This window comes from Athene noctua, chromosome 1, assembly GCF_965140245.1.
Source record: "Athene noctua chromosome 1, bAthNoc1.hap1.1, whole genome shotgun sequence".
Taxonomy (NCBI): domain Eukaryota; kingdom Metazoa; phylum Chordata; class Aves; order Strigiformes; family Strigidae; genus Athene; species Athene noctua.
The window spans coordinates 30023261-30040356 of record NC_134037.1 but is presented as its reverse complement, the minus strand read 5'-3'; the positions used below and the strand labels follow the sequence as shown (position 1 = coordinate 30040356).

The 17096-nt window shown below is 38.6% G+C and overlaps 1 protein-coding gene across 2 annotated transcripts in view; it reads left to right on the top strand.

Moving 5' to 3' along the window:
- The window catches only part of KHDRBS2 (KH RNA binding domain containing, signal transduction associated 2), a 382788-nt gene that overhangs the window by 252797 nt on the left and 112895 nt on the right, over window positions 1–17096 (top strand). For both annotated transcript variants that reach the window (XM_074922510.1, XM_074922518.1), the window contains exon 5: window positions 13061–13188. In XM_074922510.1, the coding sequence (XP_074778611.1) occupies window positions 13061–13188 (128 nt within the window). The remainder of the gene's footprint in view (window positions 1–13060; window positions 13189–17096) is intronic.

Here is a 17096-nt window from a genome sequence, read left to right as displayed (position 1 = left end):
ATTCTTCTAACAGCTCTCTCCACCTACTCTTGCTTCAAAACTCTTTTCATAAGGATACAGGTGATAGTCCTTACCAGTTCAGTCAATATATACTCAAGAGCACAAATGACATTCAAGAGGAGCAGTTTATTACAGTTGAGTCCAGAGTCTCCAGAGAACAGGTAGAACCACTTGAAAATAAATAAATTAATTACAGGTTTGCTTTTGGTTTTCTTTTGTTCTTTATACAGAAGGAAGTGGAGGATTGGGATGGGCTTGCTTTTGGGGGTTCTTGAGACGGATGAATCCTGGGACACAGGTGTCAGGCACATGATGATAGTGGTTGTCCAGAGAGCATTTTTGAGAAGTTAGTTGCAAACTCTTCCTTTAGCACGGACAAGGAAATGGATCCTCAAAGGAAAGAGTTGAGGCAAGAAGAGATGTCTGATATCTGTCTTCTTATTTTCATCATGTGCAGAAAAATAAAGCTAATGGTTTAGCTGCTGCTAAACAGGCCTACAGGAGCAAACTTTAGAGCAGTTAAAATCTTCCAGTTTCTGTACCCTGAAATCACCTTGAATGATGACGAAATCTGGGTTTTTAACAGCAACATCAGGTATGATAATTCTCAGAATGCCTCAGTGAGGCTCTGGGATGACAGCAGGAAAGCCTGGACTTCAAAACTGCAGGTTAAGACAGAAATTTTCAACCCAGGTTATTTATAGGATGCTTTAGGAATCCAGGAGTCATGAGACTTTTACCCAATCCACTTAGCCTGGGCAATGGTGAGTGTAAATAACAGTGCAGGTTAGTCAGGCCTGCCTGGGAAAGAGCTGGAATGGAGAATTTAATATCATAAACCCCAGGGCTGGAAGGCTTAAATTCAATAAAATAATCCATCTTTGCTGCTAAGTAGGATTAGTTGCAGCCACCAGAAGCTGAGAATACTCAGCACCTTGAGGTGTGATGAAGTCATACGTGTTTGCCTTGGCTTGCTATGATGAGTTTTAATGCATAATGAGACATTGATATCCGGTATTTATACAGATTTGGCATTAAAACGAATTACAAACATTGACAAATTAAATGTATTTCAGTTTTAATTAAAAATATTACCATTTTAATAAAATACTTTTCATTTAAAATAATTGATCATTTGAATGATGAAAAGAAAAAAGAAATAAACTATTCTCAGTTAATTCCATCTATAGAAGGCTTTCCTTTGACAAAACAATGATGAAGTTACTGTTATTTCTTTAGTGTCCCCTCACATTTTCTATGATGAGGTGAATAATTATATTGAAAGATTAGGTATTTAGTAGTCCTAAACGTGACACATTTAATTAAATTTAGGACATTTTACTTGAATTGACTGGAAAAGCAGAAGGAAAGTCTAGCACAGATTTCCATGCTTCTAAAATCAATAATGCAGAACTGGGTTAATTATAGTTGAATAATAGCTTGGAACTAATGGGTTCACAATCACCTGTATTCGTTTTCAAATACTTACACTGTAAGTCTATATAATTTTTTAGTTGAAAAACATGTAATGTAAGGTGACAGCTATTTATCCCTTTGATATCAAGATAGCTCACCACAGGTTTTGTAGCAGCATTGAAAACAGGTGAGGAAGCAATAGTCAGTGCATCATTCTGCTAATAATTTTGTGTTCACAGCTGAGGCTTATTAGCACTAGCTATTATTTTTTATATAAAAATGAAGTTATATTTTTAGTTCTATGACTATAACCCCTGTATCTCCACAACTTGCTAGCTGCCCTAGCTTTTTATCACAGGAAAGCACTGATATCTGTGGGATTTTTTTTCTTAGTCAAGAATTTAGGGCTGATTTCAAACCCCAGTCGTGATGCTAGAGCCAATTCAGGGGTGGGATTTGTGACCATCATTGTTATCCTAACAGCCAGCACAGCTGTGGATGCCTGGCTGGGTTTGTGGGATTTGTACCTGTGGGGCAACTGACCTGAGGTCCTGAGTCAGTGGGTCTCACACACGGGCTCTGAATCAATGTATCACAGTTGTGCTGAATGGGAAATCTGCTTGGCAAATTCAGCTTACATGACACTTGGCCAGCAGCTGCTGGGATCCTCTTTCTAGCCGGAATTAGTCCAGTTTTAAGGTGGCACTGAGCTCAGTGAGGTACTTCAATGCATATGAATTGTGCTCCCTCATATGTTAAAACACCTCAATCTGACCTTTATTTCTAGGATTTAAAAAAAAAAAAAAAATCACCCTCTTGAGTCTCATTTCCTAATTGTTCAACCATATTTTCACTATCCCAGACTGCAAATTTAAGAAAGGAGATTTATGGCCAGGATAATGTTAGCCAAATTACTAATTAATAGTATTCCCTTAGGAGCCACTCTACAATATATGCTGTATTTTAAATACCTATACTTGTTTTCATATGAAGTTAATAAACAATTACAGAACCTTTTTGCTTTAGCTATTTAGGAAAGACTGAAGAATTAGTTCTAACATAAAAGTGATTAACATTTGGCTTGGAAAAAGTTCTGTGAACATTCCCAGTTCTCACATGTGCATTATCTACTCGAACATAAGAGAAAGAAAGCAATATTTCATCTCTGTGAATAACAAAGAAAATAACTTAATAATTCCTTTTTTGCAAATTTCTGACTCATAGCACAGAATTAAATTTAATAAGGTTTTTCTTTGATATGGGGCCAGATTAATAGCTTCAAGGAGACCTAGACATTTTGACATGATTCAGGGATGGGTATTCACAATAAGCAGGGAAGATCACCACATATGCATTTAGATACATACCATTCTTTAAATATTATAAAAAATAAAACCAAATTTTTAAATATTTGCAAGTACAGAACTGTATGCATTGCCATAGTTAAGAAACGAGGTAGGGTCACTTTTAAAATTCTTTTAAAAGATTTTAAATTGAAATTAAAGATTGAAATTTTATAACAGTTTGATATGTCTGTAACAGTATAATAATGTAAAATGGAAAGAAACTGAACACATGTTTTCCAAGCCCGTTTTACTTCCTTCCATTCTTTTCCCCTTTCAGAGTCATGTATAATTGCTGATTGTGTTGCTTGGAAATGATGGAAAAGTATTGAATGCTCTTTGTTTCTTTTATTACAGGAATTATGTTCAGATATTAGGAAGTTGGAGTTTAATCTTCAATGATAAGATTATCATTATGAAACACTTTAAAAATTTAGTATTCTATCATGTTGTGTTTCTATAAAAATAAACCAGTTTATAAGAAAATACACTAGTGGGCTTGTGAGTCAGAAATTAAGTTGAAGAAGTTATATGCTAATGAATCTAGTATTATGTAGGGAATATGATAGCTAAGTCTGGCTTTTGGTATCCCATTTGCATCTCTCTGGTATTCCCGAGGTTTTCCTCTCAGTAATACAATTTGTTCCTGTGTCCAGTGTATATCATCAAGATTACCTGATGCTGGAAAATACCATATTTGGAGCGACATATGCGGAAGCTGGGACGAAATACAGAAGTTCATATACTAAGTGGAATATCTGGCTATAAATGCATCTGTTTAAAAGCTCTTTTTCCAATTCTGGGTCCTGTTTATAAATAGATTTTTTTATCTGTAAGTTTTCTGGCACCATTCCACATGACAGCCCTCTCTCCCCCCACTACACTGCCATTCCTTGGGTTAATAGTTGTGCTTGATCTGGTTCTTCAGTTGCTTCTGTTCAGTTATTCTCAGTGAGAGAGTCCTTCAGCTGTGGAGCTTATTTCACTTTTCCCCTTGACCCTAGGCTGTTCGTATTTGATCTAAAGCTGGTCTTCTTGTGCAGCCACCTGGGAAGAAATGGGTTAGATGCACCAGCCATGAAGCAGTGTAAAAAACCTAGAAGATTTTGAGAGGCAAAACTTTTTGCTACCTGGTAATAACCAGGAATTATCTGATACTCAGTTTAAAAATAAAATTAAAAAAAAAAAAAAAAAAAGTGGTAATTGTGTTAAAGTACCTGAAACCTTATTTAATGCGTGCTGCAGAGCAGAAAATGAGACTTTATAAATAGCAATGCCATATCTCCTGGTAGATAGTTTTATTTACAAGGATTTATGCAATAACAAAATAAAATATATTCAAATTAAATAAAAACAAATATAGAACTGATAACATTTTTATCATATTATATTAAATTGTTGACCTTGAAACTCTGACAATATTTTCACCTATACCTGGCTGCATTAATTATAACACTTGCTCAGTTTTATACACTTCATTCCTAGTCTTTCCCATACAATGTACTTTAAAAAGAGTGGAGAGACACTTGCTAATGAGTATATCTGTACTTGGTACATGGTCTAAGCTTTTCTTTGTAAATTATTTTCTACTTCCTGTAACTGCTTATCATTTCCTTAATCATTTCCTTAACCATTTTTCCTTTTGTCTTAAATCTTATTTTAAAAATACAAAACCTACATCTTATACCTGATGCATACCTGCTTGATGAAATTATTAAATCAGCTTTTTTAAATTTAGATACTTGAGAAAGTACTTTTTGCTAATTTATTGAGCTTGTTTTGTTTTTCCAGTGGCGTAATTCAACTTTCCTTATTTGGTATGTTTCTTTCCTTTCAGTGTATTTTTTGCTTATTTGTTTCTGTATTTGCACTCTTTCTCACTGGAAGTTTGGCATAAACTTCAGAAAGTTGAGTCTAAATTCTTTAATATTTTTAGTTTCTGTGACAGTTCAGATGGTGACCCTGAGATTCAGTGTCATCTCCTCACTGTCTTTTCCTCATGCTTATTGAATTTAATGTGGAGAGTGATACTCCTTGCATACCTGCTTGTCCTCCTGCGATTGTCCTCTGTATCATTACACTATCTATCCACAAATCTCTCAATACTGAAACTAATTTAGATTATAACAGTTTGAACCAAGGAGATTTGAAATATCTTTAATTCCAGCAGTGAAAATTGGTCTTGTATTTTTACGGTGCTATTACAGATCATCTTCCCAGCATGTTTTGTTATAATTTTTTCCTTAGTATGCAAAAACGTCTTGGCTCTGGGGAAGATTTTCTATGCTGTTTAGTTTGGGTTAGTGAGATTTCTGTGTAGAAGCAACGCATGAGAAATACAGATACGGTGTTTTCTACCTTGACTTCTGACTAGAGAGAATGCTGATGCACTGCTGCCCCTTCAAAGCCAAGAGCTGACGGCAGCCTGAGGTTTCTGGAGGGAGTTTCCATGCCCGCTGCTATGACCAACAAAGGAAGGAAAGTCTTCATCTGTTTTCTCACTTTCAGTCCAGCTTTGCCCCAATCTGTGCAACCAGTTTCTTCTCCTCCAAGCAGCTGTGCCAAGCAGCAATGCTGTTGGTGCTGGTGCTGGTGCACTGCCATCAGGAGATGAGACAATGCTGCTCCAGTCAGAGTATCAGTGGTATGGGTGGTCTCCTTTATTCTGACCCTGCAAAAACCTACCTAGACACAGGCTATGGATAAACTGGATGAACAAAGAGAGATTCAGGGTTCCTGAAGGAATCCACATACAGGATCTAGTCCAGAACTTGGGTTAGTCTGGAGAAATCTTTATTCTGGAAAAACAGAGGACCAAACACATGGGTCATACTATCATCCCCACAGCTCCTCTGTCGAGACACAGTGCTGCTGTGATGAATCACCCAGCTGCCAACTCCCCCTCCCAGGATGTTACAGCTGGGTCTGTGGTGACTGAATTTAAGATATTCTCTATCTCTCTCCTGACTTAGAATCAGACCACAGTTATTAATAGATCTCAGTATATGTTAGTAGCATTATTAAGAACACTCCTGCTCTGCACTTGTAATGGACTTAGTGCTTGCCAAGACAGTCCTTACTCCAAGGACAGCTCACATTATCTTAAACATATATTGCAATAACTCAAAAAAATACTAATGTTGCTTTAAAAACTCATTCCTGTGTCATGTATCCAGTTCAGTCCCAATGTACTATGTGTGATCAACTTGTACAGATTATCACTTAATGAGATTTTTAAAAATTCTAAAATTTTTCAGAAGCCATAAAAGAAAGGTCACTCAGCAAACCCATGGTGAAATATTTTCTTGCCCAGACTTCTCATCCTTCATTGCTCTTTACAGTCTCCTCTGGTTGAGCAACATCTTTTGTTTAATGTGCAACGTGGGACTGAGAGAGCATAACTGTAGCCAGGCTGGGTGAGATGGGCACACTAAAGACTAAACATGTCTGAATTTTGCTGGCTGCAAAGGGTTGACAAGGGTGCTGCACACCTACAGCAGTGGTGAGCAGGAAGCAATATGGGTTCCACTTTGCATGATTGGGGGGAAAAAAAAAGATGCATAGGTCCTGTGTATAGATTGTTACTTGTGTTGGCTTTAATGTAGACTATAGTCGACAGCTACTCTGGCCATAAGAGCAATTAGTGATCTCATTAGTAGTAGAGCTCCAGCAAACAGCTGGGGAAGAGCAGTGGCAGTCCTACTCTCTGCCTTCTTTGAAGCAACTGGGTTTTCCCAGAGGAAGACGAGCCATATCACATCCCTTCCTTCCTTGGATCCAGTGTAAACATCCAGTGCAAATCCATATCTATTTCTTTAGGTGTAGGTGGCTACACCACCCTTCCTGCAGCCTGCTATATGCCCTTTGTTCATACTAATGATTCCCTTATATATCCCTTTCAAGTGACAGCTGTAAATAAGCACAAGTCTCTGGCAGCCACGATTCACTCAAAATTAAATTCAGGGATAGGGAGCTGTCAGCTAACTGACTTCTGCAGCATCATAGCTATCATTTGGATGAATTACAGATCACAATATCCATTTATTTGGGGGCCTGTGAACAAGAGATAGAACAAATTGGGGCAAACAGCTGAAATTTAATACAGTTTTCTGAAAGTTTTTCAAATGTCATGCACTCATCTTCAGTGTGGTTATTTTGTGTGGCTAACAGCATTTCCATGTAAACTGGAATAATCTGTTGAAATCTGTGTTTAGTATGAAAAAAAAATACATCGATTATACAGTTAGATGAGGCTTATTTTGCTCTGTTCTAGCAAAGACTGGAAGATCTGGGTTGAAGTTTCATAGCAGTTGCCTATGCAAAATTTACACTCTGGGATTGGCAGCTTCTCTTCAGCTGCTGAGGAGCAAGACATCCCCCCTCCCTTCCACACTGCTTGTAGAGTGTGGTGCCCCATGCTGATGATGCCAGGCAGATTTAATTGTGCATGCTCAAAGAGAAAAATGACATCTACGCTTGGGTTAGTGCTCTCTGTGGCAAGCTGACAAATCCCCCAGCTGTCAACTAACCTCAAAGGCAAGTGTACGTGGCTCCAGCTTATGTCTGCTTACATTCTGCCCATAGGCATTTATAAGCTGAAACTCATGTTGGCTGCAACACATCCAGACTGCTACTGAGAGAAATGTATGGTCTGTTTTATGTGTTTCAATTGCTAAGGGTGACCCACAAAATTAAAGCTTATTTTTCAGACAAACTATAAGCAGGTAAAGAGCAGTTTTTTGCATATGTGGCAAGTGAAAGGGCATAATGTTTATGACTGTGGATCTGGCTAAGTTGCTGATTGCTTAGAGAAAATCCTTTCTTCCTTGGGCTCAGATGGATTATATTTATATTTTTATGCATTTATTGGGGTTACTGGCTGCCAGAGAGCTGCATGTACACAAAATGGCCTTATGTGAGTGCCAATATATATGGGCAAATGCAAAGAGGCATGTGTTGCTAATGCAGTATTGAAGTCACGGAGAAGGACTTCTGGCAGAAGCTTTGTCACTTGTGGTGCACTGCAGGCTTTCCATCTAAACCTATCATTACCTGGCACCTATGCTCTAGTGAAATAATCAGACCAGTCTGCAAATGGGCAAAAAGCCATCTTAACAGATGGCTTTGACTGTAGGTAACCAGGAAACCATGCATATACATTAAACAGGGGTTCAGAGAACATGGGTCTTATCTAGGAACATCAAAACAGCTGTCTGTTTTGAGCTCTTCCATATTCTGTTGGGAACATATGCCATAGCCATCAGACACCCACATGGGGTGGGCTAGAGCCAGCTCCCACAATTCTGATAAACTTTGTAGGAATTGCTTGATTGGGCACGGTCTCAGCTACAGATTAACCTTGTTTTTTGCAGTGAACTTCGAATTTGTATTAGAGAGACCAAGAATGAAGTTTGAAGATGCAGTTGCATCCACCTAATTTGCATGCCCAGCTGAGGCACTGTCTCACCTGAATTTTAGGTGATGGGGAGGGCTATCCAACCTACCTGGAACAATTGTCCAAGTTTCTGAAGTAGACAGTGATAGAGAGAGGCTTTGGATTTGTGCAGACAAAAGTCCAATGTGTTTACATTTTGAATGCACTGGAGTCTTAGAACAGGATCTTGGAATATAGAGAAATAACAGGAAATGCTAAATATCTCTGTTCACCAAGCTCTTCCGGTACTGAGCAGAACTATTCTTCACTTTTGTAACAGTTTGATATTAAAGCACTCAGCTAGAAAGTGGGAATTCCTGTGTTCTTGGCCTCTTCAGTATAATAAACTGCAGATCCTGACCTTGTGAGTCCAGATGAGTGGTTCTCACCATGCTTTGAAGCTGAACCATGGCACAGCTCAGTTTCGTGAGGCCACAGAGAACACAAAGAAGCAGCAACTCCAGAACTCCTCACCACCAGTTATTTTCACAGGTCTTGTGCTTTCCCAACGCACAAGGGAGCATGTGGACAATGTCTCTTTTAGTGTCCAAAATTGGTATGCATCTAAAAACATACGGAAAAAAAAAAAAAAAAAGTCCATATTCACATCACCTAGCTCCACCTAAAATTCACTGGTTCTTCTGTGTCCTGTTGTCTGGCTATCCGTTTTCTGAAGCATGTAATCAATGGAAATTTTAGGCTAATTGCAATTTAAGCTGCCTGAAAATAGCCCCAAGGCAGTGACATCAGGATTTAGGGGAGATAGGGAGATGCTCTAGCTTCAGTGAATCCGTGCAAATACATGGAGCCCTGGAGCTCTTTTACTCGTGCTGGGAGCTGGGCAGGATGCAGAAATGCCACAGGAGTCCAGATACGTCTCCTGTTCCCATTCTGCTACCTGTATGTGGGAAGAGAGGATCACAGGGTGGAGTGTATGTATGTCTGTGAATGTAGTGCTCTCTGTTGGCATCACAGAGCTTCAGAGAGTATTACACGCCTGAGAAAATGTTTTGTAGTTCAGGCAAGGCAGACTGAGATTTCCAGCACCATAGGTTCTCTGAATAAGCCAGCTGTAAATTTGAGTTATGGATGCCTCAGGACCTTTGGGAAGCACTTTAAGAGTTATAGAGAAACTAACCAGAAGAAAAGCATTTATTTTTGTGCTGCTTTTCACTCAGTTAAAATCAAGGGATTTGATGACTTAAATACAAGGTGTTAATATGTAGTTGTTTGTCTATACAATTAAGATGCCTGTAAATCTGTCCTAGTAGTAGCAACACTATGTGGAGGATAGTCTGCTCTTCTCATGACACATGTCTAGTTTAACTGTGTAAGGAATGTGTGTATGCTATAAAATGTCATCTGTGAGCTCTATTCATACTTCAAAATTGTCAATGTGAAGAATAGTGCTTTTCATTTTAGGTTTGACTTGCATAACTCCACATTCTTAAGTAGTTTTCATTTAACCTAAATGACTCACCCCTTAACTATGGAGTTAGAATGAAATTCAACCATCGCAGATAAGAATAATGATTTTTATTAATAGTGAAAAATCATTCGTACTCATGGAAAGAACTTAAATGTGTGAAGCACATCAGGACAGGAGATCACAGTCCTTAAGGGATTGATTTATCCTTGACTTCTAGGAGCCTTTGTTATGTTAATGATAGATATATATTCCCAAAATCCATTGCCTCTGTCTCTGCCATATCCTTTGATTTCTTTATTAACTCTCCTCCCTTGTCACTACACATTCTTGTTAATTCAGATCAGGTTTTGCTGCTTGCCATTTTTTAGCAAAATGGTTTACTGAGTTCTCTAACAGCTTACATGCTTTCCCCTCTTTGCCACACCTCTGCCACTGCTGCCAGAAGGGCCCCTGGGTGACCTGCTACCAGTTGGACTCGTACTAATGGGTCTCCTTTGTTCCTAGAGCAGTCAAGGCAACTGACCTAATTAATCATTACCGGCCCTCATTAATAAACATAAATTTGGTAATTTGGGGTAAACATGTTCATGTACTATAGAATATTGAATGTTGTATCTAAATATGTAACTGGTTCTTAGGCACTTACATAATGTTACGATTTATGGTTGCCCTGGATGCTACCGACTTTGTTAAGGTTGTCTATCTTTGGTATTTCTAGTCAAGATGCATGTTTAGGTGAATAGTTGTGGGCGTGGGTAGTTAGGTCACCTACAGTGGTTGTTTGCAAACACTAACCACTGTGATATAAGTAGGTAGCACCCTTACTATTATCAGTAAATGGAAAAGCTCTTTATAGGTAATAATGTCTTTAATGGTATAAACAAGAGCAAAGAATATAGTTTAATGTAGATTATCAGCTGTAAGAACAGCTAGAAGACTATTAGAGAGCTATAACAAAAGCTAAGAAGTACAGAACATTTCTCATGACCTTATTTTAATAGGAGAGTAGGAATTTTTTTTCTGAAACACAATATACTACTGCAGTGTGTAGCTACTTCATTATACGTTCTTCACTACAGGTATGTCTTGCAAGGGTTTGTACTCTCTCTTGGGACTAGAAATATATGAAGCATCAGCAACATAATTTTGCTCATGTGCTAGGCTCTGAACTCAGCTACAATTAAATATTCAGCAGGATACTCATTCTAGCTAGACTTATGTAGCAGTTATGAAAGATTAATTCAGTGTTACGTTTCTGTTTAATGAAGGAGTTGAAGGGAGCATTTCATTTGAAAATTTCAGATTTCAGGTTTATGATCTTTATTATGTTTTTTAAAGGACACCTAAGATAAGTTACCTATATAGAGTTATAATTTTTTATTGCAATGTTTGTCTTTCAGGATACCCATCCCAGCATCTTAATTGCAGTCTTCCATGTACTTTGTTGTCTTTATTTTGCCATTTCAGATTAAATTGTACATATTTCTTAACTGGACATGTAGTAAATAGCCTGTAGAAAAACTGAGGTCATTGCATAACAGAATGGTGCAGAACTTACTGTATATTATAAATTTAATTTTGATTTTCTGCTTCATCAATACTAAGATTTTAAATTATGTGTATATCTGAGGAAGGAATAGTGGCTTTGAGGCAATTTCTGTTAGAATTTATTTATACAGCAGTGTTACAAAGGAGAGAGATTAAAGTAGCAACACAGAAAGTTACGATTTCTGTCCCTTGCAGATCCTTTCTCTTCCCCCCCCCCCCCCCCCCATCTTTCTCTTACAAAATTTACTTACATTATTAATGAAGTTCAGTCCCAGTACTGGCGTGGAATCTGAAGGGTAAACTCAATCAGCAAGTTTGAAGTCCTAATCCTTGTAAAGCCAGTGTGAATAACACATGATATTAAGCAAGGCATAATAGATGGTACCTGTTCAGCAATTGCTGTAAATGTGACTTCATTGATTTTATCTGTGTGTTTCCCTCTGTGTTTTACAGAGCACATTGATTTAGGATAATGTCTTTGGCTTATTACCATTAATGTTAGAATAATAGAAAAATGTGCAAAAAGATTTGGGGATTGGTGTGAACTGGAAACCGTTATCTGGTTTATTAGCAAATCAGGGATTTGGTTTTAATTATTATTCTACTGCAAATATCACACACTATATTGTATAAATGGGGTTCTTTGCTGAATTTTATTAATAGATTTTACTCCAGCTGCACTCCCAAGAAATTTAAAAGGGAAATTGTGACCACACCTGCATTCTCCTAGAACACAACACGATCAGCTTCGTATCTTTAAACAGATTTTCTGGACCTCCTTAGGAAGAAGAAGGAACAGTCAAGGCCCCAGTTCCATCTCACTTATCATTAATTTGGCTGAAGTGTCACTTGTAATGCGTCCTGCACAGTCACCTACCCATGAAGCAGCAGGCACTGTAGCATTTTCAGACCCTTGCATAACAGCCAATGGTTCTTGCCTGTGGAAGGCTGGAAAGACTGAAGGGTTGAAATTCAGTAATCCTTTCTGTTTTGAAACAGTAATTAACTGTTGCCTAATTCTGCTGCCAGCAAGCCAGGTACAGCAGTGGGCTCTTACTATCATGATCAGCAGGCAAAGAACTGAATACAAAAGGAAGGAAACAAAAAAAAAAAAAAATTTCTGTTTGAGACAAAGGTTGCAAATAAGTAAAAATTGCCCAGTATTATGTATTTTGTATCAATAAGAAAAGGAAATTAATCCAAGTTCTGTTTACTGAGCCAGCAGAAGCTTTCAGTGCTGGAGTCGTTACCCTGCAGTCTTAGAATGGGCCTATTGTATATCATTTAACAATTTTATATAGTAAACATAGCTTTGTTACTTATGAGTCCTAAGGAGAGAGCTCCTTTCAGAAGTTTTTTAGTGGATATATAGAATAACTGAAGTTTACATTCAGTGATGCTTATTGGTATTGGTTTAAATCATGCAATCAAATTAGTGTAAATTTTGCATACTAAAGAGCAATGTAAGGTAAAATTTGTGGTTTAAGTACATAAAGGTATCCAGGGATGTCTACCAAAAAATATAAAATATTTATGAAGGGGGTTTTGCTATTTAATTTTGTTTGGGACTGCTACCTTTTGTATGTGAAAGTCCATTTACATCTTGTATACAGATATGTTCTTGATGTCTGCTTTGTGTTTAAGCCTTTTGTGCCTTGTGTGTTTATTTTGTGTGTACAAAGGCCACCTTAGCTACCTATATAAATTTGTCTGTCCACGTAATTATAGTTAGTTCTCCACTCTCACTGTATGGTTTTTCAGCATGTAGGTGATAAGGCAGAGCACTTCACCCAAATACCATCCATGTAATTTCTGCTTTGGCAGAAATGGATGGTTTGGCAGCTCAGCCAAAATACAAAGTTTCAGTAAGTTTCAACTTTTGCATTTCAGGATTATAATGATGAAATTCGCCAGGAGCAGCTGAGAGAACTGTCGTATTTGAACGGTTCTGAGGATTCAGCACGTGGACGGGGCATTCGAGGAAGAGGGATCCGTGTGCCACCTGCAGCTCCTTCAAGGTGTGTTAACCTGACCTATTATTGTAATAGATTTAGAAAGCGTAAACAATGGTAAAACAAGCATCTTTTTAAAAAACTAAAAGAAAACCACATAACTACATACACATCGTGGTCAGTAAACCAAAATGTCTTTCTTCTGACAATTTGTGCAGTCCGTGTTGTGCCAGGTTCACCGATGTGCATTTCACAGGCTACGGTGGGTGGTATACAAGTATCAAACAACAAATCAGAGCATATTATGAAGTCAGTGAAAGGATATTTCTAGGAAACAATTATTTTATGCCAGCACAGAATTGGTATGGTCAGTAGCATAAAACCATTGGTCAATAAAATAGTATGGTCAGAGAAGGCTACATAGTCTGGATGGACTTTTATTTGCCAAATAATTGCTCTATTTCTATGCATATTATATCTATAATACACATATTTCATTACATATTATTTATTAATTAAATATCTATATTTCATTATATATTATTTGTTGCACAAGTTATCAGTTTTATAGGAATCTGATTGGCATAATCTAAAAACATTGGTGTGTGAATGTTTCCTGAGTTATTCCAAGAATTTTTTTCATATATAGGTAACACATAGCTCTGCTTGTTCATAAGGCCAATGTATAATCTTAATACACTCTTTCAGATTCATTTTTCACAGTGAACCCTTAAGAAATTTGTTGCCTCAGGCACATAAGTTACCTAGCTACTTCTAGGTATCCGTAGAGATCATTTCAGAATGGGTCCTGAGCAATCCACTTTTATTTTGGAGGAAATAGGATATGGAGGTACCCTATTTTACACCGACTGAGGAGTTGTTCTTCGGTAATTGAACTTGCCAATCTTGCCTATGACCCTTTTTTTTTTTTCCCCTGGATGTATTTATCATGTTTCCCTCAGTTCTTGAATGGATTTTTTTATCTGTAGTATGATGCACATGCACAGGATATTTTAGATTTGGCATTCATGACCATCCTCCACTCAAAGTCTTTTTGGGCTCAGAAACCAGTCTTCGTTACACCTAAGATCTCTGAAGGGCTTTACTTAATAATGATGTTCAGAACACCACTGCAACAGACTGGCAGCTTTTAAATTAGGTTCAAAGCATTATCAGTGAAGTGCTGGCCCCCACTTCCTGCAAAATACCCAACTGATTGAATGAGTTGCACAGATATAGGATCTTGGATGCTGTCCTTATTTTCCAGTCAGAAATCCCAGGAGAATATTAATAAAAAAAAAAATTGCAACTGAATTATTTTAAGCTAAATATTTATGATAATAATTTATGCTAATCACATGATTATATTTATGGTGGTGCAGTTGATGCATTTGAGGGAAGGGATGCCATCCACAGAAACTTTGACAGGCTTGAGAGATGGGCCCATGCAAACCTCATGAAGTTCAACAAGGCCAAGTGCAAGGTCCTACTCCTGGGTAATCACCAGTATCAGCACAAACTAGGGGATGAAGGGATTGAGAGCAGCGCTGCAATGAAGAACTTGGGGATATTAGTAGATGAAAAGCTAGACATCAGCCAACAATGCGCACTTACAGCCCAGAAAGCCAATCCTATCCTGAGCTGCAGAACAAGAAGCATGACCAGCAGGTCAAGGGAAGTGATTCTTCCCCTTTACTCCACTCTGGTGAGACCCCATCTGGAGTACTGCATCCAGCTCTGGGGTCCCCAGCACAAGAAAAACATGGACTTGTTGGAGTGGGTCCAGAGGAGGACCACAAAAGCTATCAGAGGGATGGAACACTTCTATGAGGAAAGGCTGAGAGAGCTGGTGCTGTTCAGCCTGAAGAAGAGAAGGCTCCAGGGAGACCTTATTGTGGCCTTTCCATAAAGAAAGTGCACTCATAAGAAAAAGAGACTTTTTACCAACGCCTGTAGTGCCAGTACAGGTAAACTGAAAAAGGGTAGGTTTAGTTTGGACATAGAGAAAAAATGTTTTCAGTGAGGGTGGTGAAACGCTGGAACAGGTTTCCCAAAGAAGTTGTGGATGCCTGTCATTGGAAGTGTTCAAGGTCATGTTGGACAGGACTTTGAGCAACTCAATCTAGTGAAAGATGTCCCTGCTCACTACAGGACTAGAGGATCTCTGAAGAAAGTCTGTTGCAAATGAGTGTTTTAGATCACTTAAAGTATTTGTGAAAGTGCAACTTAACAGAGCTCAGTGGCAAGATTCACTCTATTACTATTCACAGGAGAAACATACAAAGGAAAATCAAGTCAGAATCAATTTAGAATGATTTACACAGAGATCAGAGATGCAAGACAGTATGGGAGACCCTCCCATTCAGTCACAAGGTTCAGAATAGATCCCCTTCTTTCCTAAACTTCTCAGAGAGGAGTTTAGGTGTGGCTGGATACTGACAGTCCCATACTTGGTTAACTGTTGGTGGCTAAAGGATTGTATGTGTACAGTCAATCCTTTGTATTACTTAGGATTTTAAAGTTTAACATGCTTTTAATCACTTACCTTCCATCCAGGCATCCAGTGTTTAGTTCACTCCAAATTTCAAACCCTAGGTTTCCCAAAACAGAGTCTCAAGCACCAAATCTTATAAAAATAAATCATTTATAGAGCGGTAGAGCAGCAGGATCAGCTCAAGCTGGGTGCCTCAGGAGAGGGAGGGAGAGAAGGAACAGGAAGGGACCTGAACAAAGAAATCCCAGGGCAATTATACCCTTACAGCCTATTCACTCGTCCTTCACACACTCTTTAGACTCTCTTCACACCCCCTTTGGTCCATAGTGATTCTGGTCTGAGCATTTCTGACACCTTATTGGATTCCTTCACTGTCTTCAGACATGCCATTCATTATCTTGTCGAGTTCAGCTGCTGTTGATGGTTGTAGCCTTGAAGCCTCCTTATCTTCTGATTTATGCTGGGACTGGAGGCCCCTGTTTTGACTAAGTAGGTACAAGTTCAGTAAATCTAAGTGAAAGTTTACAGCTTGCAGCCTAAGGCTTCAGCAAATCTAGCTACTCATGCTAAGTAAGTAAAGCTAAGCAAAGAGCATACTAAATCACACAACAGTATAACTAAGTCATTCTATTCAAAACTTACTTATTTAAGCTAAATGACTAATATGTCTTAACACTGAGAGACATCCCTGCTCAAGGAGAGAATTACCTGGCACGCAGTCCAGTTGGAATTTAGGGAGAACTCAAATTGGGCTCATCCACCAGTCTGTTTTTGGTAAAAGATCTTGTTGCTCAAGGGGAGATCGTTGCCATGCAGCCATGCTGCCTAGCAGGGAGAGCTCAAAGAAGGCTCACTTAGGCTGTCATATTTATGGGATACAGTGGTGGCTCGTAGTCAGTTTGCATACAATGGGAGAAGTATGCATGAGATTTCTTGTACCCACAACTTTGTTTGCTCTGCTCCTTTGTGGGTTTCCTAGAGTTCTTGGCCTGGCTACAACTCAGACCTTTACCTCCTTTGGAGCCTCTACCAAACTACTGCTACTTTGGCTGTCAAGTGCATCCATCGCAAGGTCCCTTCCAACCCAAACCAGTCTTTGATTCTGTAATTCCAGAATTGGCTAGTGAAACTTGTAGTAAAGTAGTGAACATCACAAGCTAGAGCTATGGGTTTGGTTGTCTGAGCAGGGAACAAGCCACAGCTCATTTACAGCTCTGGATCTGGGTGTCATGCATAGTTGTACCCAGCACTCACAGCCTTCAAAAATGAGCATACTGCTCTGAAACAAAAAGCACAGATTGCTTCCCTGATATATTCCCCTTCTAATTTGTCGTATGGTATAGTTACAACCAGTAACAGCTGCTTCTTACTCAGCAAGAAGTACAGCAAGGTGGATATAGCATAAATAAATGGGAGGATACTACACCTCTCTGTGCTTGTCTGTATGCACTGTTCTCTCTGCACAGTGGGGGAAGGCAGA